General features: G+C 43.1%; 2 protein-coding genes across 3 annotated transcripts; both read left to right on the top strand.

Annotated features, from left to right (window-relative positions):
- The first annotated feature begins 1229 nt into the window (after nucleotides 1-1229).
- Nucleotides 1230-14286, top strand: crlf1a (cytokine receptor-like factor 1a). Of its 2 annotated transcripts, none has more exons than XM_088354597.1 (9): nucleotides 1230-1450; nucleotides 5360-5638; nucleotides 8934-9063; nucleotides 9128-9297; nucleotides 9885-10042; nucleotides 10362-10436; nucleotides 10516-10609; nucleotides 11887-12071; nucleotides 12152-14286. In XM_088354597.1, exons 1-9 carry the CDS (start codon nucleotides 1378-1380, stop codon nucleotides 12173-12175), a joined length of 1188 nt encoding a protein of 395 aa, XP_088210723.1. In that variant the 5' UTR covers nucleotides 1230-1377; the 3' UTR covers nucleotides 12176-14286. The 2 variants fall into 2 exon arrangements, with proteins under 2 accessions (XP_088210723.1, XP_088210724.1); XM_088354598.1 differs by having other exon boundaries at nucleotides 11887-12075.
- A 4108-nt stretch (nucleotides 14287-18394) lies between these two features.
- Nucleotides 18395-25514, top strand: odf3l2a (outer dense fiber of sperm tails 3-like 2a). Its single transcript, XM_088354550.1, has 5 exons — nucleotides 18395-18497; nucleotides 18557-18667; nucleotides 18773-18895; nucleotides 23151-23292; nucleotides 25169-25514. Exons 1-5 carry the CDS (start codon nucleotides 18449-18451, stop codon nucleotides 25512-25514), a joined length of 771 nt encoding a protein of 256 aa, XP_088210676.1. The 5' UTR covers nucleotides 18395-18448.
- Nucleotides 25515-25753: the final 239 nt, after the last annotated feature.

Here is a 25753-nt window from a genome sequence, read left to right as displayed (position 1 = left end):
GCTTGTGTGTGAACGTCACACGATTGGGTCCTGTATCTGTTCTGGTTCTGACACATTTATTTTGAAGGCAAGGGTGCCTATTTAATTTTAGCTCAGGACCACATGGTAGAAAGACCATTTTCTAGGGGGCCGGACTGGTAAATTAATGGCATAAAATGTGTGCTTGAACTAAAGGGCTGGAGGTGTATTCATACACTCACTCTTAAATTATGACACAAGGATGTAAGATTTGAATATATTAAGAGTTTTCCGTCAGGATTTTTATCTTCCATTAAAAATCTGTGCCTTTAAATTGAATAAATTACTATCAGGATGGGTTTCCTCAATGTTCTCTGGTTGATTCATGCTAGTAAGCAAATACAGCTACAGTGGGTGCTTTGCGAGCGGTGCCTAGCTTCGGAGACATCCAGTGGACATATTTAAAACCGCAAGTCGTTTTTTCAGGCAATGCTTCTAATTTTTCTCTCGTGTTTCTCTCGGCATTGTCCTGCGGGTCACATCTGTTACTAGGGGGACCCAAGTGCGGGGAAGCCAAAATGGAGGCAGGTGTGCCCAACAAAGGATTCCATTTATTAACAAAAACCAGGAACAAGGCGAAACAAAGTAGAGGACTTTCTTTCTGGCCACTACGACAGGATACAGAAGCGGCCGAGAGACCGTCCCTCACCCCTGAGACAGGAATGTGATAGCTTCCCGTAAAGTCTTTTGGTGGAGGTGGCGTTCCAAATCTTGACTGGCGTGCCATGAGTTTGACACGTGCTGTAAGGTTTAGCTAATATAACAATTTTCGACTCTCAGGGGGTAGAGCGCTCGTTTTGGGATCAAGAGATCGCGGTTCGAATCCCGGCTCCTCCGTGTTGCATGTCGAAGTGTCCTTGGGTAAGACACTGAACCCCTAATACCCCCAATGTGCAGGTTAGCGCCTTACATGGCTGCACGGCCGCTATTGGGAAATGTGAAGCACACTGTAAAGCGCTTTGGGAAGTCTTGACTTGAAAAGCGCTATACAAATGCAGATCATTTCATTTCATTTCACTGACTCCCGTCGATTTCAAATACCCAGCTCATGGAGCCGGTATGTTTGCAAACGACACATCCCAAAACTCAAGTGACGTTTTTTCCCAGTTTGGGATGAAAGTGGGAGGGAATTGGGGAGGGGGCACTACAATACCAAAATTACGCGGGGAAAACAGGAGGGGCTAAAAGTATCAACTTGTATGTGATTTCAAGTTCAGGAGGAGGAAGAAGTTACAAGAAGACGAACAGGCGAGCAGGACGTCACCTGAAGCCCCCTCCCCACGCACACTCATACTTTTCTATGGTCTTCAAGGAGGAGTCAACTTGATCAAAGGGAGAAAAAATAAGCAGGACGCCCTCATGGAGACTCTTTGTCGGATATTTTTGCTGCTCCTGACGTTACGCTTGGCTCGCGTCTCCTCAGCGACCCCTCGTAAGTCAAAGCACGCATGACTCGCAGGGCAAACTTTTTGGGGCGCTTTTGTTTTGTTTTGGGGGGGCTTCACGCCAACGCATCACGCCAAGGAAAGCAAATATCCCCCGAGCGGCTTGCCGCGAGATTGTCGATCGATTACCTAAAATGGATGTTGAATTTACTGGCTCTTATTTTGAAGAAAAAAAAATGTCTTTGATCAAGATGTTTTTTAAAGGGACCGTGTGTATAGGAAAATTTCTTCAGATTTAGTGATTTTGAGTTTAACTGATAGTTTGATAAGCATTTGGTACGCATTTTTTTCAATCTAAATAATTACTTGAGTAAAAGCAAGTGACTGCTGCATAGATCATTCATTAAGGGAAACAAAAAAAAAGAAAGAAAAACGGCGAGAGAGAGAAGCCCGACCAGCCCGACTTAATGATTGACATTTTAAGCCCAAAAATCGGGTTCGGTCCCGGGCTCAAGATCTTACCTCTATAACATGATCCGAAAAGACGTGACCTTAACAACTCAGAGGAGAGCTGAAAACGGCGTCAGGTTTGCGGGTCACTCCGCTGTTTTTGACCGTTAGTAACTATAACAGCGTTGTAACAGTGGAAAAAAAGAATGAGTTAGATGACCTCGTTGCTGAAAAGGTAATGTTGCGTTATTTATAACAGCATTATTACCAACACGCAAAACACACTAGGACTGTTTTGCAGTGTTTTTGCTGTACCATCCACCACCGCCTGCTTACTCTCACAGCTGTGATTTCCTTTAAAGGCGGTTTTTTGTAGCTCCCCATGTTTTCTGTCTTCCTTTTTTGGCGCGGAAACTAAAAAGCACTCGTGAAAGTGTCCAAAGAAGGCAGTGGAGATGGCTCCCTTCGAGATGGTGATGGGTCGCTAGCTCCATGAGCCGGCTCTTTAAATTGAACGACAGTAGCTGGCTCCCCACTAATCAGGACTCGACTACTTACCAGACACTTCTCTGTACCGTGTTTTTTAACCCTGAAGGCACAATTGATTGGTCAATATGCAAGAACGACAGAAAGAGAGTGAGAGAGAGTAAAAGTGACTGAGAGGGACTGAGAGAGAGAGATAGAGAAAGAGAATGAAAGAGACAGAGAGATGGAGACAGAGAAGGGGACGAAGAGAGAGGCACAGAGAGAATGAGAGAGACAGACGACAAGAGAGACGGAGAAAAAAAGAGAGAGAAACACAGGGAGGCAGAGAGAGACAATTACTTAGAGAAAGATGAGGAGACCGAGAGAGTGACACAGATACAAAGAGACACAGAGAGACAGAAAGAGAGCGATACAAAAACACAAAGAGTGACAGACAGAGACAGAATGAGAGAAACAATGACAGAGAGAGAGAGAAACCATAAAGAGAGAGGGAGAGACCGAGAGATAGAGAAAGAGAGAAAGAGAGACAAATACACAGAGAGAGGGAGCGCGAAAGCGAGACAAAAACACAGGGAGACAGAGAAATACAATGACAAAGAGAGATAGAGACAGACAGATAGAGAAACAGAGACAAAGGCAAAGAGAGACAGAAAAAGACAGAGAGAGGGGGGACAAGAACAACACAGAGAAAGAGAAAGAAAGAGACGGAGAGATGGACAGAAAAGGGGACAGAGAGACTGAGAAAGAGAGAGACAGAGAGGGAGAGAGAAACAAAGGGAGGCAGGGAAAAAGACACAAAAATACAAAAAGACTGAGAAAGACAATGACAGAGAGACAGATTTTGGGCTGGTTCCTCTACTCCAACTTTGTTGGAGTCATTAAAGTAAAGCGCTAGAAGTTTTCACTGCGGCTCCAGTTCTATTTGTCGCCATCATTTAAAAAAAAAAAAAAAAACTCCCCAAAATAGACAAAGGTAGTTCGAGGATTATGGATTCATTTGATAATTAATGTAAAAAAATCCTTGTGACCGTAAAAATCATTTGTTCTAAAAGAATTCCGTTGTTTCCTTTTGAGGAGTGAACATAAACTGAGGAGAATTTTGGGGCCATTGTTTGGTAGGGTTGAGGCATGCAACGGCCGCTCCCTGTTCAATCAAACGCTAGCCCCTTTTGTAGCAAACATCCCAGTGCAGGGGTCTAAAACTCATATCCCGTGGGCCAAAAGTGGACTCCAGAATGATAGTTAGAGGACCCTGCCTTAATACGTTAGTTAAAGGAACTGTGTGTATTATTTGACCATTCAATCTCGCTGTGTCGGGCCGTGCAACAGAAAACGAGTGTTAAAAAGCACAAAGAGAATACACATCACGGAGTCTAAAAATGACCATAAAGGACAATTAATCCTATTTATTGCGGCCTACTGTAAAGTAAGAAAAAACAAGTGGAAAAAATGACAAGATAACTGATCAATATTAAGCCAGCAGAGATGGCCTTGCAGGCCCTGACGGCCCAACGCTAAACAAAAGTCTCTCCAGCTTGTCGTGAATCGTGGTTTTATAGCCTTGATGACATCTTTCTGTTTCAATACCATGCAAATAGTAGATGTTGACTGATTGAGTAGGTCACTCACACGTACACCACTCTCATGTTCGTGTATTATTTCCTGCTTCATTTCAATTTGGCATTATTCTCTTCTTTGGCTCGGAAAACACGTTACCGTTCTTTTTTCTGGAACTCACAGGCCACAAGCACTCGATGCAACTCAATAAAAGCCAACTTGCTGCATAATATAAACAAGCGCGTAGGATCAAGCGTCAGATGGCGGGGAACACATGCAAGAACTGACAGTAAGCAGTTCCAAGCGGTCTCTAGTTGTAGCCTCTGGGAATGCTCATAATTTGGATTTTTGTTAGGAATTATTTGAAATTTAAATTTCTCATGTTTAGAGGTGCTTTTACATAAGGTATGAGTGTTTCCGTAGGACAGTGGTTAGCACATTCACCTAACACGCAAAAGGCCCCCGGTTAGAGACCGTGTAGAAGCATATGTTGGCCTGTTGAGGGATGGGCACCACCAGACTGTTCTTGCTCAAGACACACCACAGGAAATGGTGCCCCTAAGACCCTAGTTGTTAAGGGATCCAACCTATATATATATATATATATATATATATATATATATATATATATATATATATATATATATATATATATATATATATATATATATATATATATATATATATATATATATATATATATATATATATATAGAGGGTTTTGTGCCCGCTTTGAGACTGGGAGGTCGCTGGTTCGCGCCTCGGCCGAGACATACCTAATTGGTATAATGGCGGCGCCCTCTGTTGGCTGCGGCTGCATCGACTCGCTACAACGGGTCAGGTGTATCGACATTTCGTTCTGTGTACATTGTTACAAAGAATGACAATACAAAGGGAATTATTATTATTATTATTATTATATATATATATATATATATATATATATATATATATATATATATATATATATGCGTCTTTTTGGGGGTTTGTTCCGCCCCTGATGAAAGTCAAATAGAAAGAGAGAGGTGCAAAGTAAAATGAAGCATAAGCGCTCTTTGAGCTAAGTTAGGCATTGTTAACACATCCTTATTACAGAAAATATTTAAGTTTGCACCTTTAAAATGTGTGGTGCGTAGTTGAAGGTGTCTTCAAAACAAAAACAAACCGTCAAAAAGATGAAAAAAGCATTTGTTCGAGCGTGTCTAAGAAAAAAAGGCAAAGCATGTGTTACTCTGCTGTCATCTCCTGTTTTAAAGTCATGATTGCTGGCTCAAGTTTTCTAATGACACACCCCACCTTTAACGACACCTCAAACTAAGCACCTTAACGTTAATTAAGAGAAGCCTTGCAAAAACTCCTCCGTGGCTTTGTAACCTGCACTCGCTGTTGGAGATAGACAGCAACTTCTGCTCTTTGTGATCTCTATCTGCCCTGGAGTCACAGTTTTTCTCTCTTGCCCACAGACACAGCGGTAGTCTTCCCCCAGGACCCCGTCCTCCGCGTGGGCTCGGATTTGACGGCAGGCTGCCGGGTTTCGGCAGACTCCGGCGTCCACGCCTCCTCGCTTTATTGGACACTCAACGGGCGACGGTTGCCGGACTCCGCCTACAGCATGCCGGGCGCCAATGAGCTCAGCGTGACGCTGGACGGCCTCAACGCCTCCCGGCAGACATCCGGGGACAATCTGCTGTGCCACGACCACAAGGGCCACGTCCTGGCCGGCTCCTGCATCTACGTCGGAAGTAAAACCTTTCACCAGAATACAAAATTTTATCTGCAGTGTCCATACTCGCAACCCGTTTTTGTATTATGCGTGAATTAGTGATGTAATTCGCGAACATAACGGATCCATGAGCTGGTTCTTTGAGATGAATGACAGCAACCAGCTCCCCACCAATCAAGAGCCATTTCCCATTTGAAAAACTGTTGTGTCATTCACGAGCGCAACAGCTTTATGAGACGGCTCTTTGAGGTAAACGACAGCAACCAGCTCCCCACCAATCAAGAGCCAACTCCCATTCAAAAAAGTGTGTCATTCACGAGCGCAACAGCTCTATGAGACCGCTCTTTGAGGTGAACTTCAGGAACCGGCTCCCCACCAATCAAGAGCCATCTCCCATTCGAAAAGCTGTTGTGTCATTCACGAGCGCAACAGCTTTATGAGACGGTTCTTTGAGGTGAACGACAGGAACCGGCTCCCCACCAATCAAGAGCCAACTCCCATTCGAAAAACTGTTGTGTCATTCATGAGCGCAACAGCTCTATGAGATGGCTTGTTGAAGTGAAAGGGAGCCGGCTCCCCACCAAAACCTGGCCGCCATTTGAGATGGGGATGTCTATCCATCCATTATCCACACCGCATATCCTCAGTTGGGTCTCGGAGGTGCTGTGGCCCATCCCAGCTATCTTCGGGCAGTGGGCAGGGTACACCCTAAACTGGTTGCAAGCCAGGGCGTGATAGGGATGCATTGTTTATAAACATAACCTTTCTACGAACCGGGTCTTTGAGATGATCGTGGCTCATAAAGGTTTTACGTTTGTGAACAATCACCTCTTTATCGAAGAATATGATTTTTTTTTCTCTTGATTAGTGGGGAGCTCCTGTTCACATTGAAGAGCCAGCTCACGGAGCTGTTACGTTTGTGAAAGACACATCATGGTTTCAAAAAGGGAGTTGGCTCTTGATTGGTGAGGAGCCAGTTCCTGTCGTTCGCTTCAAAGAAAGTGATCATAAAGCCCTTACAGTCGCGAATTACATTTCTATTTTACTAACAAAACAAAAAACTCTTCAGTGGCTTCCTACAATAAATACCTTTCACAAATGTAAGAAAACTATGAGCTCTTTGAACAGAATGACGGGAACCGGCTCCCTTTTTGTTTGTTTTTTCCTTTTGAAGGCGCACATAATTGGTCAGTATGCATTTTTTAGTTGCTGTTGATTTTAAATGTATTGAGTACACAGTGCAGCATATACTAAAGTTAACATTTTATTGTATATTACAGTGTCTGAAACCCATGACAAAAAGTTACTGGACACCAGGGCAGACAACTCTGAAAAGTTGCCTGCCCAGCCATAAAGTTGCCTGCCCCATTTCTCAAAACTTGAAACACAATAAAACGACTCATCGCAAAAAAAAAAACATTGTTGCAAAGTATTGAGGATTGATAATCAGAATATATAACAGAACAACACTTTAAAATTAGTTTATTACAAATCTACTTATAACATTCATTGCATGTATATGACATTGCTGTTTTCCATCTGCCATCAATATGTACCTGTATTTACTCATCTTCATTCAAGCAATGTTTGCGTTACGTCGTCTGCTCCAAGCCACGTGAACTCCTCTTTCCACGATGCTTTTAATGTACGTTTACGTTTAGTAGCGTCATAAATTTTGTTAACTTCTCTCGAATCTTTATTCTGGGGCAGAGGTTTTGGCTTGATTCCTAACCACTTATTGATTTTCATTTATTCTCTGTGCGTTTACTTTGGAAAATGATATGCAAATGCACAACCTTATAACGCTCGGGAATGTCCGGTAGCACGAAGTTATTCGATGCATGCTTCTGATTGGCCGCCGAGTATGCAAGTTGCCAAACCAACCAAAATTCTGAAATTTCCAAACCGAACGAAGATTTCGAAATCAGAACAAAGCAAATGTTTGATTTGAAAAAAATTAGAATTAAAGATTTCTTTTTTTTCGTTCTTGAAAAAGTTGTCGGCCACCCAGGCAGAGACATTGTTCAAGTTGTACGCTCAACGTAAAAGATGCAAGCCCCAGGCGTACAGGCAGACATTATTTCAGACACTGTTATATTATCAATAATTCTTGTGGATTTGTGCATATTTTAATTAATATTTCAAGTAATTTTCAGGTATCCTGTGTTTCACAATTAAATGATTTTTAACGCTACAAATTTAAAGTTACCGTAATTCTTGTATTCCATATAGAAGTTCACGATACATAGGTAAAACAAGAGATGCTTTTCTAACTTAGTAGTATAATACATTTTTTGTTAATCATTAAGTCGTTTTATGCATAATGTGACATAGTAGTTGGTAATATCGCGATTAAAGCAACAACAAAATCTGTAGAGCCTCTCAAAAGAACAGGAATTTCTATCACTTGTGTGAAAGGGTCTCTCAGTAAGTACATTTTGTGCCGTAATTGGTTGGAGAGCCTGCGTGACTCCCTATTGCTAACGCCGCATCACGCTGACACAATGTCTGTAAAAAAATAACATGACATACACATAACAAGTGTGTTTTTTACAACACTCCTGTCACTACTTGGGAAAAGCAAGCCTTAAATTCCTTCCTTGCTAAAAAAAATTTGCTTTTGCCCTGTCGTTGGCTCTGACTTTGAAATGATGTGAAACAGCTTTGACATCCCTGAGCCGCCCACTCTCCAAACCTGGCCACATCTTCTGGGTTTTAAGGGCGGCAGGGGGGAAGGGTCCTTTAAGTTCTCTGAAATCTGACACGCAAGCAGGCACACTCACTAAATAATGCTAAAGGTCTCAGGGGTTTTAAACCTGGGTTTGGGCCTGAAACTTGGGTTTTCAAGTGTTTCTTGGGTTTGGAGCTATGGTTTCTGACTAGGATTTGGCCATTAAGCATGGTTCTCAAACGTTTTGGGGATTTCTGGCTTGGGTCTCCAACCAGGGTTTGGGCCTGAAACCTGGGTTTCAAAGCACTTCTAGGGTTTTCCAACTAGGCTTTCCAACTAGGGCTTGGTTGGGCCAGAAACAAGGGTTTACAAGCATTCTTAGGGTTACCAACCAGGGTTTGGGCCTCAAACCAGGGTTATAAAGCGTTCCCAAGGTTTCCGGCTGAAGTTTTTGGCCTGGAACTACAGTTTTAAAGTGTATCTAGGCTTTACAGCTAGGGTTTCCAACCAGGGTTTGGGCCTGGACCCTGGGTTTTGAAGCTATAAAGCCACTTTGGACATCTCTTGTGCAATGACTAGAGCCAATATGAAAGAGTAATTGTCGCTCTTATTTTTTGTCCTCGCCTGGCGTGTATTGGCATAGTGCCGCCCGAGAAGCCCGCTAATTTGACGTGCTTCTCTCGGAACACCAAAGACCTCACATGCAGCTGGGCGCCAGGAGGGAAAGGCGAGACCAGCATCCGCACCCGCTACCTGCTCAAGTACAAGCTCAGGTGGGTGAATGGCCGACGGGACGCTCGGGAGTTCCAGTCGCGGCTAAGGTTTTGCTGCCCACAGGTGGTACGGCAAGGAGAAGGAGTGCGAGGACTACGCGCCCGCTCAACCCTACTCGTGCAGCATCAAGCGTGACCTGCACCTCTTCACCCCCTATGAGATCTGGGTGGAAGCATCCAACCGGCTGGGCAGTGCCACCTCAGACGTGCTTATGCTCGACATTCTGGATGTGGGTGAGTTCCTCCATTGCCCTTACAAGTGGCGATGGAAGGCGTTTTGTGTGTTGCGAGATCATGTTTATATACTGTTACATGTGTTTACTAAGCTTAAACGTACAGTGTGTATTGTTTAATGAGTTAGTGTGTTGCCTTGTCCATACATTACAAAAAATTATAAAGGATAATTTGTGTGAGGGTGCCTAAAGATAAAAAGCAAGGACAAGTTGCAGCAATCTAGCAGCTCAGCTCATTTTCCATGTAATACAGTATCTGAGAGGCATACTCTAACTCACGTGACACATATGACTGCATTTAGCTCCTCCCAACTAGATATGGGCCCTCAACAGAGCCTGATTATTACAATTAACCAGCCCAGGTAACTCCACGGTACATGCGTCAAAGCCATATCCTATATGGGCGTCAACAGCGTTGTTCTCTAACATGGCTTTGTTTTGCACGCCACATCTGCTTATCAGAACAGGCAAAAGGAATGAGATATGCAGAGCAAGAGTTCTGACCGCCAACTTTGAGGCCTCACAATGGAGGCCATTTCTCAGGATTTGCGGCACCAGTCACTGACGCTGAGGCTCTTCTTCCGACAGTAACAACTGATCCCCCGTCGGGTGTCACGGTGAGTCGAGTGGGGCGGTTGGAGGACCAGCTAAGCGTTCGCTGGGAGGCCCCGCCAGGACTTAAAGACTTTCTGTTCCAAGCCAAATACCAGATCCGCTACCGATTGGAAGATAACCAAGACTGGAAGGTAAACATGCAGGATCAATGGCTCTTCCAAAAATCCGTATCCGGTTTGTAATTTTTAAGGTGTTAGCATATGCCTTATGCTTGCTGGCTGCCATCGGCACCAAAAGCCTTTCACGCTTTTTTCTAACCCTAAACCGTGAGACTACGCCAGAACCAAATAAACAGCAGGAAACTTTGAAGTCTTTCCATAAACACGCTCGTGTTTATAGCCTTCAAAATGATTTGTGGCCTTGCATTTGTTTTGCCTTCAGCACAGATTTAGAAAAACTGAGTTTTTTTTCTTTCTCCCCTCCTCCTTGCCCTGGTGGCCCTAAATCCAGGTGATGGATGACGTGGGCAACCAAACGTCTTGCAGACTGGCAGGACTCAGACCTGGAACCGTCTATTTTGTGCAGGTTTGTAGCCTTTTTATTAACAACACATTATCTTCACATTCCTGCTGTGATTGTTGTGATTTGGTGGGCTGGTTGCCAGGTGCGATGTAATCCCGTGGGCATCTACGGTTCCCGTAAAGCTGGAATCTGGAGCGAATGGAGTCATCCAACGGCGGCATCCACGCCGCACAATGGTGAACTTGCATGTTTTCTAATCATCCACACAATTGAATGCCCCTCTAACCCCTAACCTTTAACCCCAAAACACTAACCCTAACCAAAACATCTCTTGAAAAAAAAAAAAAAAGAGCCGCGGGTTGCTGCCCCCCGCCTTAACCCCATAACTATGGAACCAGAACCCCCTAACCTTCTAACGCCAACCCCTAACCATCTAACCCTAACCCAGAAAGCTAGCCACCACTTGCAAAGCGACCACTGTAGCTGTATTTGCTATAATTGTTTTGTAATCAAATCTTACATCCCTGAATCATAGATTTATCGTGAACCTCCAAAGGAACCCTCAGCCCTCCAGATCGGCGCAAATTATGCCGTTAATTGACTAGTCTGGCCCCCATGAGAATGTCTCTTCTACCATGTGGCCCTAGAGCTAACCCCCTAACACTCTAACAGGCTTAACCCGAACACTCTAACCCCTAACACAGGGGTAGGGAACCTATGGCTCAAGAGCCATATATGGCTCTTTTCATGAGTGCATATGGCTCCGAAATAAAATGTAACTATTGCACATCTCTCTGTGGCGTTCCAAAGTCAAGTGATTTCATCCCCATTTTGGTCCATATAAAGCCGAAGCAACTTAACGCAGAAGTTCGATAAGAAACCATTTGAACTGATAAATAAAAACGCTGGCAAACGACTTTGATTGGGTGAGCAGTACAGGTGGGCGGATCCCTGCACACAGCGCAAGGCACCGTCTTCTCTCTCTCGGTCAGTCCAGTCTACACTGAAAGTGAATATGACGATATGCTTATCGTTTACAGTCATTTGTGACATTTTTACAAAAGAACTTTGCATGCACATTGTTTTGAAACCGTTATCAAAGACAAATTTCATGGAAAAAAATGGCCTCAACACTCTTAACTGAAGGTGGAAGACAAATTGTAAATGGCATATTTACATTGATTTGGGACACAGGATTTGGCATTATTATCATTTGATACATTTGATCAAATCGTCAAATGACACACAGTGAAATAAAATGTGCTGAAGAATTAGCTTTTGTCTAGAGAGCGTGTTTGGCAGTTTTTTCGATTTTGTCTGAAAGTATATGATGTGGCTCTCTAAATGTCTTTTTAAAACATTTTTTGCTTTTATGGCTCTTTGGGTCAAAAAGGTTCCTGACCCCTGCCCTAACATAACCTTAAACCTTAACCCCCTAACTCGCTTACCCCTAACCCTAACAACGTCTGACCCGGTGTGAGCTTGTGTTCGTTGTTGTTTTTCCGGGTAAAAGAGCACGCCACGTCTGGCTCGTGCGATGGAAAGTCGAGCGGCGACGCCAACTCGACGCTGCGCCGCGAGCTGAAGCAGTTCTTGGGCTGGGCCCGCAAGCACGCCTACGGCTGCAGCAGCATGTCCATCAAGTTGTATGACCAATGGCGGGTGCTTATGCAGAAGTCGCACAAAGCTCGCAACCAGGTAGGTAAGCATCGCCCCACCTGGCCCGCTAGCTAGCGCGCGCAGACAAAACCAGTTACAGCCTGCCTCTCGCACATCAGGTTCTCCAAGGGGATAAGTCCTAGCACATGGCCGATGGAATACAATACGCAGAGCAGGAGAAGATTGTCGTAAACACCAGCCGCCACAGCGTGCCTGCCTGTCTTTTTTACTTTCTTTAGTACATCATGATTTTTTTTCCTGCAAACAGGACATTTTAAAACGCACAAAACTTTACCCTGGCATGGAAACTCCAATGTATTTACTGGTATCCATTTATGATTTTGCACAGAGGGAGCAGGGCAGGGTGGCAGAGCGTTTTGTTACCAATTGTCAGGTGTTTTTGTGCCGAAGCTTAAGAAAGCTAAATCGCACTTCCAAGTAATCTTCATCATGAAGGTACAGCTCGCTCCCATAGATAATTGGTGTCCTGTTGCCACATCTTCAGGAGGCGGACCATTCGTCCAAAAGAAATGTGATGTGAGCTCCTTTGAAAGTGGGAAATCTTTCTAGAAGCTCCACTCATACTGGTCAGCTGAATTTTCCAATGGAGCTGGCTGAAGGACTGACAGTTCTTTGGTCGTTTGCATGCTCATTTAATTTCGGGTAATGAGAATGTTGGTAGAATTAGAGGCTGGAGATGGACTACTTTTCAGAAGATTTAAATAACAGAATATTCTGGACACCATTGTGATTTAGACAAAGGACACATCCTGGAAATAGTGTACAAGTGACATTTGAAGCGAGCTTTTTATACATTTTGGGAGGTGTTAAAGTTCCAGCAAAACTGTTGTTGATGTTCCAGGTTGTTGTTTTTTTTTTATATCGTTTGATTTATATCCTTCTATCAGCCATTTTGACCGCTGTTTTTCTATCATTGAACAATATTCTGCGATCAGCCATTTCGACAGCTTGCCGCTGCGGTCTTTTGGATGTCGGACTTGTTGACATTAGGCCTTCTTGAGGTTAGCACAACAATATGAAAGTATGGCTAAAGTTGATACACTTCTTTATATATTAAAGTCTTCGGGCTGTAGGAGGCAACTGGTGAAGCAACATAGAGTTGCAGTCAAAAGTTTACTGTGGGGCTGTTTTGCTGCCAAAGGAACTGGTACTTTACAGAGAGTAAATCAGATAATGAAGAAGGAGGATTACCTTCAAATGCTTCAAGATAACCCAAAGTCATCAGCCTGAAGATTGGGTCTTAGGGGCACATCAACAGTGGTAATGGAATAGCTAAATCAGGATAGAATTAAGGTTTTGGAATGACCTTCCTAAAGTCCTGGCTCAAACCCCATTGAGAACTTGTGGACAAAGCTGAAGAAACAAGTCCATGTCAGAAAGCCATCAAATTTAACTGAACTGCACCAATTCAGTCAGGAGGAATGGTCAAAGATTCAAGCAGAAGCTTGCCAGAAGCTTGTGGATAGCTACCAAAAGCGCCCAATTGAAGTGAAAATGGCCAAGGGACATGTTACCAAATATTAGCGCTGCTGTATGTATATTTGTGACCCAGCAGATTTGATCACTTTTTCTGTTAACCCATAATAAAGTCATAAAAGAACCAAACCTCATGTATGCTTTTTGTGACAAAGAACTATCACAGGGGTGGCGAACACGTGGCTCTAGAGCCGCATGCGGCTCTTGGCCAATAAGAATGCGGCTCTTTGCCGCATTATATTTTCTAAATACTGTGGCTCTAAGCCTTGTTTCATATTTAATTTTTTTGTGTGTGAGTATTGAGGATGGACACTTTCCTTGAAATCAACACAAGAACAATACTTGTTGTATTGTAAGGAGAGGAGTGTTTTATGGGAAATAATATGTTTTTAATTGTGTGTGTTTGTGTGTGTCCTTCATGGCAGGTCAGTGCATGGTGTGGCTCTTTGACTCTCACAGTTAAAAATCTCGTCTCCTTGTGTCAAACTTGTTCGTCACCCCTGAACTATCTGTTCCAATCTATCAGAGAATAATCAGAGTTGTAGAAATAACTGGAAACTCAAGAGAGCAAGTGTATGTAAACTTTTCACCACAACTGTATGTGCCAATCACTACCACAATTTTAAAGAGCCAGTGCGTAAAAGACGTCTGAATGTCTTTGATTTGTTATTATGAAAATCAACTTGAGGCTTTACCGACACATTCGTGTTTTTGGACGCTGGTAGTCAGATAAAAACAGCCAATTGGTGATTAATCATTTTAAAAAATCCGAGGTCAGTCTATTAAACTTTCATTTTTTTTAGAATGGTGCACATCCAAAAGTTTGTACACATATGTCTCAGTTCAACAAACTCCCTTGACAAAAAAATGAATTAAAGGAGGTGCTTTGGGGTTTTTGTCTCAAACTATCCATCCATCCATCCATTGTCTGCACCGCTTATCCTCAATAGGGGCGCTGGGGCCCAGCCCAGTCATCTTCAGGCAGTGGGCAGGGGACACCTTGAACTGGTTGCCACCCAGGAAGGTCATTCCAAAACCTTAACTAAACGACTGCAAAGAGGCCAGCCAGTGCCACAAACTAAGTCAGTTTATGCTAAATGTATGTTCCAAATCCAGTCCAGGAGCAGTTTGTTCTTAGAGCAGCATCATTGAGATTGAAAGTGAGTAAATTCTCGCGTCCGTTTCAATCCTGTTCAGTTGACATTGGACAGGCTCAAAAGCGCTCGTTTACGTAGTAGAGAAAAGGACACCAATCAACCTGATTTGAGAGCAAAATAAAAAAGGCAGTTGTGCTACTGCAAGAAGATCTAACAGTAATGACTCTGCAGCGTTTCAAAGTGGCTGTCAAAATGTACTAAAGGGTTTTGTTTGTGTTTTAAGTAGATTGTATCCCCTTTATTTTGTATTGAATGAAAGAGTGTCAAGTTAGGTGTTTTATATTACAGGTTTGTTTTGACTGTTGAATAAAAATCAGTCAGTGACTGAAAGTGTTAAGAGGTTGCTGTGTTTGTTTTTGTGCCGTCTATCTTATTGTTTGTGACACCTATTCGAGCACTGCACACAAAAAACATCAACCACTAATTAACCAAAAAACAACAACGATGTATTTTCAGTAAAAGTGCTGTACAACATAATGAGATAATACATAAGCATGTGGCCAAAGGGAGCAAGCTAAAGCAGAAGCTTTAAGTGCCTATTCCATGTTTTTTTCTTGCAGGGAAGACATATTCAAAATCAAAACAAGACAACAGAACGCTAAAAGGAAATTAGAAATCATGTCAAATAATATTGAAAATAATTTATGTACTTGTACTTGTTAGTTTCTGTTTATTCAGACAAAGGCCTAAACCATTACTTCCATAACAAGGGTGTCAAAATCATCTCAGCTATGAGCTACATGGTAGAGTAACAGTTCTCACAGGGGCGGAACTAGTACATAGGTAGATAGATAGATAGATAGATAGATAGATAGATAGATAGATAGATAGATAGATAGATAGATAGATAGATAGATAGATAGATAGATAGATAGATAGATAGATAGATAGATATAGATAGATAGATAGATAGATAGATAGATAGATAGATAGATAGATAGATAGATAGATAGATAGATAGATAGATAGATAGATAGATAGATAGATAGATAGATAGATAGATAGATAGATAGATAGATAGATAGATAGATGGATGGATGGATGGATGGATGGATGGATGGATAGATAGATAGATAGATAGATAGATAGATAGATAGATAGATGGATGGATAGATGGATAGATAGATAGATAGATAGATAGATAGATAGATAGATAGATAGATAGATAGATAGATAGATAGATAGATAGATAGATAGATAGATAGATAGATAGATAGATAGATAGATAGATACTTTATTCATCCCCAAAGGGAAATTCACATTTCCAGCAGCATCCCTGAGCTGAGAACAATACAATAATAAAGCAAAAAGAATACAATATACAAATACCCAGTGGCATAAAACATGTGCCTAGCTGGAGGGCTGGGGGTCTTTTCAGAGGCTCACAATTAAATCATGATTCAGGGATGTTGTTGTTTTGTTTTATTTTTCAATATTTTTTCTTCACTAAGATTTAATCTCTTGTAGTGTTTGTCAACTGTGCATTTGTAAACACACACACACATACACACACACACACACACACAAAACAAATCAAACCAACATTTGAATTAATTTCCTCTGCCGTCTATGTAAATAGTGGAAACAGATGCAGATTAGAAAGTGACAGAAATAGCATAGAAACACTTATTTAAATGTTTGAATTAATGATTTAAAAGTCTTTCTGCTTTTTAATTTTGATTTTTATTCTGAAAATATTTACCTGAATATGGGAACTTCGCCGTTACATTTCGTATCTATTATAGAAAGGAGCTTAAGCTTCTTTAAAGTTCTGCAAAGACACCCATATGCTATATGCTAATACATGCTAATATACCTTATTTTAAGTAAAATAACATCAAAATGGGTTTCCTCAATGTTCTCTGGTTGATCAATGGTAGTCAGCAAATCCAGCTACAGTGGACCACTTTGAGAGTGCCGCCTGGCTTTAGTTTCTCTCAGCATTGTCTCATGGGCCACAGAAAAGGATTTGATGATGTGGTGATTAGGCCCAAGGGCCATGAGTTTGACACATAATGTTGCCGTATAACTGAAAACAAGGTCCTCCTAGCTTTCTAACTTCACAGATATATTCTAAGCTAAACTAAGACACGCTAACAACAAGAGTACAAAACATTATTATCTTCAGTCAAGTCATCTCAATAAGTTCTATACTTATGTACAATTCTTGTCCAAAGCAACAACAAAAAAGAGGTTTGCGACGAGCGTTCAAAAGTCTTAGTCTTTCTCTTTTTCCTTGTTTAGCAAAAAAACAGTAAACATGTTAACCAAAAGGAGGAATAACAACATACTGAAAATGTTCTATGTTTTTAATCATGACTGTAGAAAATCACTGGGTGACTCAAGAACCTCACTTAGGTCAAAGCTGGCAACAAAAGACGCGTCTAAGTTGACTTTAAATATTTGATAGCGCGTGCACTGACACGCTGATCGTTTCAAAGCAGAACAAGACACGAAACCTCAACGCAAATGCATGTTGCGGGACACCAATTTCGCAATTTCAGCACTCTTGCACATACCCGACAAACTCCGACGTGCATTGAAGAATAGAATCGTTTTATTGTCATTGATAACAACGTTGTGACAATTGTTAGCAACGAAATAAGACATGGCGCTCCAGGATTGGATAAACAATTTAAACGTGTCATAAAGATTTATTTTGCTGCTAAATGTTATTTGACTATTTCTCATTGCACCATTGCTATAACGCACGATTCCTTTTCAGTCATATACATTGCACTATTATTATATTTCAGGCCGGTCTCTAAGCACTATGTTGTAAATAGTTTTCCCCTTTTTTATGGCAGTACCCTTGAGTGCTGTGTCTAATCTTATTGCATTTAATGTTTTCACAGCGTTAGTATCAATGGCTATTAAGTCTTGGATTGGGATTTGAGTCGAATTTCACAGGTTTCTTAAGGGTTTAAATCAACACGACAATATATTTCCGTGTTCGGCTCCGTCTCTTCAAGTTTAACAGCTGTTGGCGCGATCCCTTTGGTGGATTACTGCCCTTCAACCAATCATAGCTTGTGAAACCGGTAAAATTTCCCAACGCCTGCCAGCAGGTACTCAGATGCTAACTCGGAATCTGATTGGCTAAACCAGCAACTTTCTCAAAGACCGATGTTAGGGTACACAGCCTTCAGGATTTATTTAGTGCTGGCCTCCGGGTAAAAATCTGAGTCTTGCAACAACTATTGAATGAAATGTGATTGGTTATATGCTTGAAAATGAAAGCACACATATGGAACCAATGCACCCAGGGGAAGCAGTAAAAGGAAGCTGACAGACAATTTCAGGACCGTTTTATAAGTATCGATGGACAAAATATAATTAACATCACATGATTCAGATATGTTCACACCTGCAGAGAAGGCCTTTCAGGCCCTGAAAGCCAACCACTGGTGTCTGCAGTATCTGTGTTTAGCATTTCGCAAAAGGTGGAACCAAATTTAACCGTCTTTTTATGTGGTGTGAAACTAACTTGCATTAGCCGGGGATTATCGCCATCTTATGTTAAGAAGTTTAAATGATCCTCAGTTATTGTTTTCTTTTCTTAGCATAATTTTGCCAAGGCAAAGTCTCGCGACCCACTGAAAACTGGTACGCTAACCACCAGTTGAGAAACACTGTTTTAGATGACTGCTTCCATTACCTCACAGCGAAGCTGGTAAATAATTCAGCCCAAGCAAGGTAGAGTGTGTCAAAAAAAAAAAACCTTAGTTCAGAAGCAGAAGGAGAAAAAGAAGCGGCCCAACGATGGAGGAGGAGGCCAGGACGCGGCCCCCCATCTCTGCTAAAGAGAGAGGTGAGCAACGTCCACCGCTTTGTTTGATGTGGTACGATAAAGATGGCCCTCCCTATCAGGACCCGGCCCGGCCCGCTACGCTCTGCCCCCCACGGTGGGCTACCGAAACCATGACGTTACCAAGACCAGCAGCCCTGCTTACTCCTTCCGCTCCCGCATGAGCAGCAACAGTGAGTTCGGGAAACCAAACCGGCTTTGGATTCATTTATCAACAGCAGCTCACTTTTATAATTGTGAACTATGTGCGGGATTGCTTTTTTCATTTTCACATGAAGTGATCCGTGTGGACTCCAGCCCAGGACCAAGATACCACGTGGGTGCAAACGTAACACGCTTTGGCCGAATAGACACACCCTCCTTCTCAATGTTGGGTCCAGGCAAGCGAGTCGCTAGCAAAGGTAAACGTGGGAAAACTTCACATACGATAAAGTTATGTAACACTTATGCTTTTAGGCAGAGGACTAAAAAGCTGCTGAACTAGTTCTAGGTCTGATGAGTGGTAAAATTAATACAGTGATCTCTCATATTTTGCCAGGGGTTTGTTTCCAAAAAGTCTTACGATGGTCAAAACCTACCAAGTAGAAAAATGTATTAGTTATCAGTAACATATACGCCTCTAACGAAATGAAAATATCCCTCTACTCATCTCATTAGCTACACCGCTTATCCTCAGTAGGGTCGCGGGGGTGCTGGAGCCCATCCCAGCAATCATCGGGCAGTGGGCAGGGGACACCCTGAACTGGTTGCCAGCCAATCGCAGGGCAATGAAAATATAGATTTTTCAATAAAAACACGAAACACTCAATTATTAATGAATCAATGACCTTTATTGTCATGCTACAATAGCACAACAAAATTGCAGTGCTTCTACTTTCAGTGTAAAAAGTGATGTAGAGAGCAGCAGGCTAGCTGCACGCTAGCATAGGGATCCTCGGAACGAGCCAGGGTGAGATCATGAAAATACATATGTCACAAATGTAACTGTTTCCCACGAGTTGTAGCGCTAAATCATCTGTTGTATAGGAAACAGATCTGCCGTTGGTGAGATACAGGCTTGTGAGAGTTGTTATTTAGCTTAGCAGTTAGCAGGACCTGCAGCTCCGCTTTTGCGTTATCTACCAACACCGCCTCTGTCTCTTTCTCAATCCACGGAGCACCCAGTGGTGATCAGCTTTTCATTGCGCTTCTCTGACTTTCCCAAAATTTGGATTTAATTGATGAAGTTCTATTCAACGTAATGAGACGCTAGAATCAGACGCTTGTCGGATTCTTTGTCTGGATAGATTGCCAACTTGCCTCACAGAGATTTCCAATCGTTCATGGAATCAAGGAATTTTCCTAGGAAGGAAAGGCCAGCAGAAAGAATGTATTTGGTCTTTTTCTCAAAGAGTAAACTTTGACAACGTTGAGCCGTCTTCCGGTATGTGTCATGGAACGTGAAAGGGGCGACAACCCGTAGCCCAAGCATGTTCCAATAACTTGCAATAACAGGAACTAGGAAAGTCAGTATGATAATAGAATCAACAGAGACATCAAATTTTAAAATATTTCAAATTTGATCTAAAAGTTATCATGCGTTACCATGAGCAATGTTGTTTTCGTGCATCAAAGCAACCTTTTAAAACGAAGAGAAATGGAAGCAAACTCACAAAAACTTGTCAAATCTGGGGTTTTCGTACTTTGTGAATCATACAGTCACCGGGTGAAGTCAAAACTAAGTAGGGATTTGGTTTTCCAAGCAATGTCTTGGTATCGATTGCCATGATGGCATGCATGTTCTACCTGCAGCGAGCAATGACAGGAGGACGGCTCTCGCTATGAAGTCTATGATTTTTTTTTTTTAGAAAACTTAATTGAAACAAGGAATAACAATCTGATAGAATCATTAAAAATGTATAATCCATTTTCTACATATATCTAACATTGCAGAGACTTCTAGGTTGAGTAAAGCATGTCCCTACTTCAAAGAGTCTTATCATCTACTCAAGCCAATCAACCATTTGTCTGGAGAGATATCTGTCTGTTTCAACAGCAGCTCACTTTCATAATTGTGAACTACGTGCGGAATTGCTTTTTTTTGACTGTTCAAGCTGAATAGTCGTCCCTCACGCATTTTCTGTATACAATGGTATCCCATCTGATATGTTAAACATCCCTTCCCCAAAAGCTTTGTGACCTAATTGGTTTCAACAAAATGTAAGATATGTTGAGGTTCTGGTCAGATGAGGATCTGTAGTTTTACATTTCCTTATGAGCTGAAGGTAATTAATCTTGTCTCCTATTGTGTGGTTTTTTTCAGAGATGGGAGGTAAAAGACCTAACACAATCATTTCTCGCTAATTAGCACAATTTATTTCATTTTCTTGGGCCTGAATTTCAGGCCGGTCGGGCTTCTCTCTTGCCGTTTTTTAATTTTTAAATTTTGGTTTTGTTTTCTCCTTCATAGAGGATATGCGCAGCATTTACTTACTCGTACTCAAGTAATTATTGAGATTAAGATAATGCCAGACTATCAGTTTAACTTCAAAACCCTAATCCAAAGAAATTTTCCTCCTCGGTGTTGAGGTAAAAGAAAAGTGGCTTCCACCTTCCATCTCCCTCACGTCAGGCGTCATGTCTGCTTCTTGCCAATAGCTGAAAAGCTTTATAAACTTTCTTTCTGCTTTTGGGCCAAATCTTTCCCTATTTTAAGCGTGTGATATGCAGACTTCAGATATTATTTTCAGTACCATTTTGTTCATTTTCACTTTCGAGATACTTCAGTGCCAAACCGTTCATTTAAGCACTCCACTGGCAGTGCACACTAGGTTAGAAGGACTCGGCTCCGTGTTTACTTTGGACCCCAAACCAAGGAAGGCTCCAGGCCCGGACAACATTCCGGGGCGGGTACTTAGGGAGTGCGCCGATCAGCTGGCTTGTGTACTAACAGACATTTTCAACACCTCGCTAGACCAAGCCAAAGTACCATCATGCTTCAAATTTGCCAACATCATCCCAGTGCCAAAGAAACCCCAGATCTTATCATTCAACGATTACCGGCCCGTTGCACTGACTCCTATCATAATGAAGTGCTTTGAGAGACTGGTTAAAGAGCACATCACCTCCAGTCTCCCCTCCTCATTCGACCCCTTTCAGTTTGCCTACAGGACAAACCGCTCCACCAGGGATGCCATCTCCTCTGCGCTTCACCTGAGCCTGACACATTTAGAGGAGAAGAACACCCATGTGCGGATGCTGTTCCTGGACTTCAGTTCAGCATTCAACACCATCATCCCACAACATCTGGTAGACAAAATGAGACTCCTGGGTTTCAACACCCCCCTGCGGAACTGGCTGCTGGACTTCCTCTGTGACAGACCCCAATCAGTGCGGATAGGTCAGAACAGTTCAGATGTCATCTACCTCAGCACGGGCTCCCCCCAAGGCTGCGTCCTAAGCCCCTTGCTGTTCACCTTGATGACACACGACTGCGTCCCTAGGTCCGCCACAAACCACATCGTGAAGTATGCTGACGACACAACAGTGGTGGGCCTCATCAGGGATGACAACGACCTAGCCTACAGAGAGGAGGTGGAGCAGTTGGTGGGCTGGTGCAGGGACAACAGCCTGGTCCTGAATGTTGACAAAACTAAAGAGATCATTGTCGACTTTAGGAAAAACCAGCCCAACCATGCCCCACTTTGCATCAACAACAAGGCTGTGGAGGTTGTCAGCAGTATCAAGTTCCTAGGGGTGCACATTACAAACAAACTCACCTGGTCCGTGAACACTGCATCACTGGTTAAGAGGGCACAGCAGCGCCTGTACTTCCTGCGGAGGATGAGGAGAGCCCACCTGCCCCCACCCTCCCTCATCACATTCTACAGGGGCACCATAGAGAGTATCCTGACCAGCTGTATCTCTGTGTGGTGTGGAGGCTGCAGCGCTACCGACTGGGGTAGTGTGAGGAGGGTAACGAGGACAGCAGAGAAAATAATCGGGACTACACTTCCCTCCATTCAGGACATTGGCCAGAAGCGCTGCCTATCCCATGCTAAGAACATTACCGGGGACCCCTCTCACCCCCATCATGGACTGTTCACTCTGCTAGCCTCTGGGAAGAGGTTCTGCAGTGTGCGGTGCAGGACCACCAGGCTCCGCAATAGTCTAGTCCCCCTGGCCATTAGACTGTTAAATGGTCAATCTAACATACAGTTAACTTAAATCTAAACGGCTGCTAAATCTGACTTTTTGCACTACTGGCAGTTTTTTTATAGCTTGCCACTCATTGCACATTGCTCTCTGCACTATGGTAATTACAGCGTTATTGTTACAGTGTTAATGTTACTGTGTACCTGACTTGTTAACCTCACTGCCCATTTGCACATCTGGTTAGCTACTCTTCTTGCACTATCGGCACTATGGTAAAATACTATACGTAGCCAATTACAATACAACTTTATTTATATCTGTACATTCAAGGAAACTGTGGGGGTCAGATGCATCGACATTTCGTTCTGTATACACGTGTACTAGAATGACAATAAAGTAGATCTGAATCTGAATCTGAATCTGAATCTGAAATGTTGAATTATCCTTTTATATATTTCTAACTCACTTTATTTAACAGGGGCTACACTTATAATAAGTAGGGCTTGTTTCCTTTTATCCGAGGTGCCCTGTTCCAGACGCCAGGTCCAGGAGCCTACAGCCCTGAAAAGGCGCCTCTGGGTAACGGTCAGCGTCGACAGCCGGCCTACACCCTGGGAGCCCGCACGCGATATCGATCCGTGGATGCCGTTCCAGCCGCAAACAGGTCGAGGGGCAAAAGAAAGAGATCTTTTTTAGGGGCATAAGATGAATGGATTTGAACCTCACTTTGGAGCAAGGCATTTCGTAAACATTTGTAGTCACGAAAAGCTTGATGAGATGACTTTTATGCAGGGGTCTCCAACCTGCTGCTTCACCTGTCTTCTACGGGCCCCGAGCGCCCGCGGACCTGTTCTGAAAATACCCCCACCATACAATATAGATTTTCTGCGGTTGACTGAGTCAAATTAATCCTACTTACTACTTGCCTCTCTTTTTCTCTTTCTCTCTCTTTCTCTCTCTTTCTCTCTCTCCTTCTCTCCCTTTCTCCTGTTCTTTCCATCTTTTTTCATCCCCTTCTTTTTCTGCCTTTCTCTTTCTCCCTTTTCCTTCTCTCAATGTCTTTCTTTCTGTCACGATTACTGATGCGAGGCACCTGAGTCAGCTCCTTTGGCGCCAACTGCCTCGGACGCTGATTGGCTGCTTACCTCTTTTCAAACCCCTATCTTCCTGTCACCCGTTGTCAGCCCGTCTGGGAACCTCAGCCCACGCTAGGCATGCCCTTCGATCCTGACTCTATCCTGTCCTGATTCCTGTTTGACTGCCGGCTCCGACCCCTTTTCTGAACTCGATTACGCTTCTGCTCCACCGTCCCAGCCATCGACCTGTTCTTTCCCCTACACTGCCTTCGCTCGACACTGCCTTCGCTCGCCACGGAATTGCCACTTCCGCGTTCTGAGCGATATGCTACCCGTTACTGACGATCACTGGATCGTGGGTGCAAGCCTTTTCCTACTTCTAAATAAAGCTGAGAAAAAACGAACGCAAGTGGGTCCTGTCTCCGTTTCTGGTCTCTGTCAATTTCTTTTATTCTCCGTCTTTTTCTTTTTTTCTCTTTTCCTCTCTCTATTTATACTTCTCTTTTCTCTTATTCTTTTCTACCTTTCCGCCCCCCCCCTCTCTCTCTCTTTCTCTCTCTCTCTCTCTCTCTCTCTCTCTCTCTCTCTCTTTCTTTCTCCAATTCTTTCTATCTTTTTTCAGCAATTTCATTTTCTCCCTTTTTCTTTTTCACTTTTCTTTCTGTCCATTTCTATCTTTTACTCCCTGCCTTTCTCTATTTCCTTTCTCTTTCTCTATTTCTTTCTTTTTTGCTCTTTCGCCCCTATTTCTTAATCCCTCTTTCTCTCTCTTCACCAAACGAAAGCGCATTTGACACATTAGCGAAAGCATGTCCAAAGTCCGGCCAAGGGCCGTGATAAAATTTTCATTCACCTGCGGCCTCTGTCATGAAATGAATATATGTGGCCCGCCAGTAATGTTGACTGCAGTATAAAATACATTTGTTCAAACAAACCAAAAATTACAATTTTACCAAATAATGGCAGTAGCCCTTTGACCACATTGCCCAGGGTTTCTGTGAGAATTTTTGCCCCCCACTTCATTTCCGACATGGCAGCTGTAAATAAAAAAGGACATTTGATTATGAGGGCTGCCTCTTCGAGGACAAGTGGAAATTGGAGTATTTTTTCACCAAATTCCGATAAAACTGCGTTTGCCTAATTTGACTGTGGCCGTTTTCAAAGAAAAGAGCCGGACGAAACATGCTGACTACAAAAAGCTAACTGGAAACAAATGTTTTGAAAAGGCGAAGCAACTGGAAGCACTTTTCCATGAGACCCTGCGAGTCAAATGAATATGCTGCAAAGGTGAGCTACGAGGTTGTGACGCTGATCAACAAGTGCTGCAAAACGTTCACAGAGGGTGACATTTATTAAAGACAGTTCAAAGAATGTCAGGCTGCATTTTCTGCTTACCAAATCTTGCCCGCTTTCTGAAATGTTTGGACACCCTGCATTAGCGACTTTGTGCTTGTCATCCAACAGCTACATGCTCCCCGAACTGCTAGGCAAGCGGTCCCCCAGCAAGCCGTCCGCCGTCAGCTACAGCATGTCGGGTCGACAAAAAGCCGGCGGCCACTCTGCGGACCCGGCCCAGAACCCGGGGCCTGGCCGCTACAACACAACCCCCCCGGACGTATACCTCCGACGCCAGCCCTCCTTCTCCATGCAGAGCCGGACCTCGAGACAAGCCCTTCCGTCTGTCACGCCCGGTCCTGCCGCCTACCGCCCGGAGCGCTCTGCCGCCCATCTTCAGAAGGCGCCGTCCTTCACCATGGGCGTCCGCCACTCGGAGTTTGTCATGCCGCTTGTGCTGGACATTGTAAACTGAGCGGTGCTGCCATGAAATCAAAAACCTGTTGACTCTTTCCCTTTGACCTTTCCACAATGACAGAATGCGCTCCTGTCATACTTGTGCTTTGTGTTGCAGAGAAGTTTCTTTAACGGTCGCCTTAAAAGAACTGAATAACAGAATACCTTACAGGATGTTTTGCTTCTTCTTGATCTAATCTCCTTGAAATTAAAGAGTAAACATCAGCCAAACGGAGCATGAAACAAGTATAAACACTT

Source organism: Urocampus carinirostris, chromosome 15, assembly GCF_059441175.1.
Source record: "Urocampus carinirostris isolate Australia breed hairy pipefish chromosome 15, RoL_Ucar_1.0, whole genome shotgun sequence".
In the NCBI taxonomy this organism is placed as follows: Eukaryota; Metazoa; Chordata; class Actinopteri; order Syngnathiformes; family Syngnathidae; genus Urocampus; species Urocampus carinirostris.
Note: the sequence above shows the minus strand (reverse complement) of the source record. Positions and strands in the feature narration are given on the sequence as shown.

Excerpts from the sequence above, each read along its gene's own strand:
- crlf1a (XM_088354597.1), top strand. The coding sequence starts at position 1,378 with ATGGAGACTCTTTGTCGGATATTTTTGCTGCTCCTGACGTTACGCTTG. Across the intron at positions 9,298-9,884 it reads GCTCGACATTCTGGATGTGG|TAACAACTGATCCCCCGTCG; the intron begins GTGAGTTCCTCC and ends TTCTTCCGACAG. Across the intron at positions 10,610-11,886 it reads GGCATCCACGCCGCACAATG|AGCACGCCACGTCTGGCTCG; the intron begins GTGAACTTGCAT and ends TCCGGGTAAAAG.
- odf3l2a (XM_088354550.1), top strand. The coding sequence starts at position 18,449 with ATGGAGGAGGAGGCCAGGACGCGGCCCCCCATCTCTGCTAAAGAGAGA. Across the intron at positions 18,498-18,556 it reads CATCTCTGCTAAAGAGAGAG|GACCCGGCCCGGCCCGCTAC; the intron begins GTGAGCAACGTC and ends CCTCCCTATCAG. Across the intron at positions 23,293-25,168 it reads GCCGTTCCAGCCGCAAACAG|CTACATGCTCCCCGAACTGC; the intron begins GTCGAGGGGCAA and ends GTCATCCAACAG.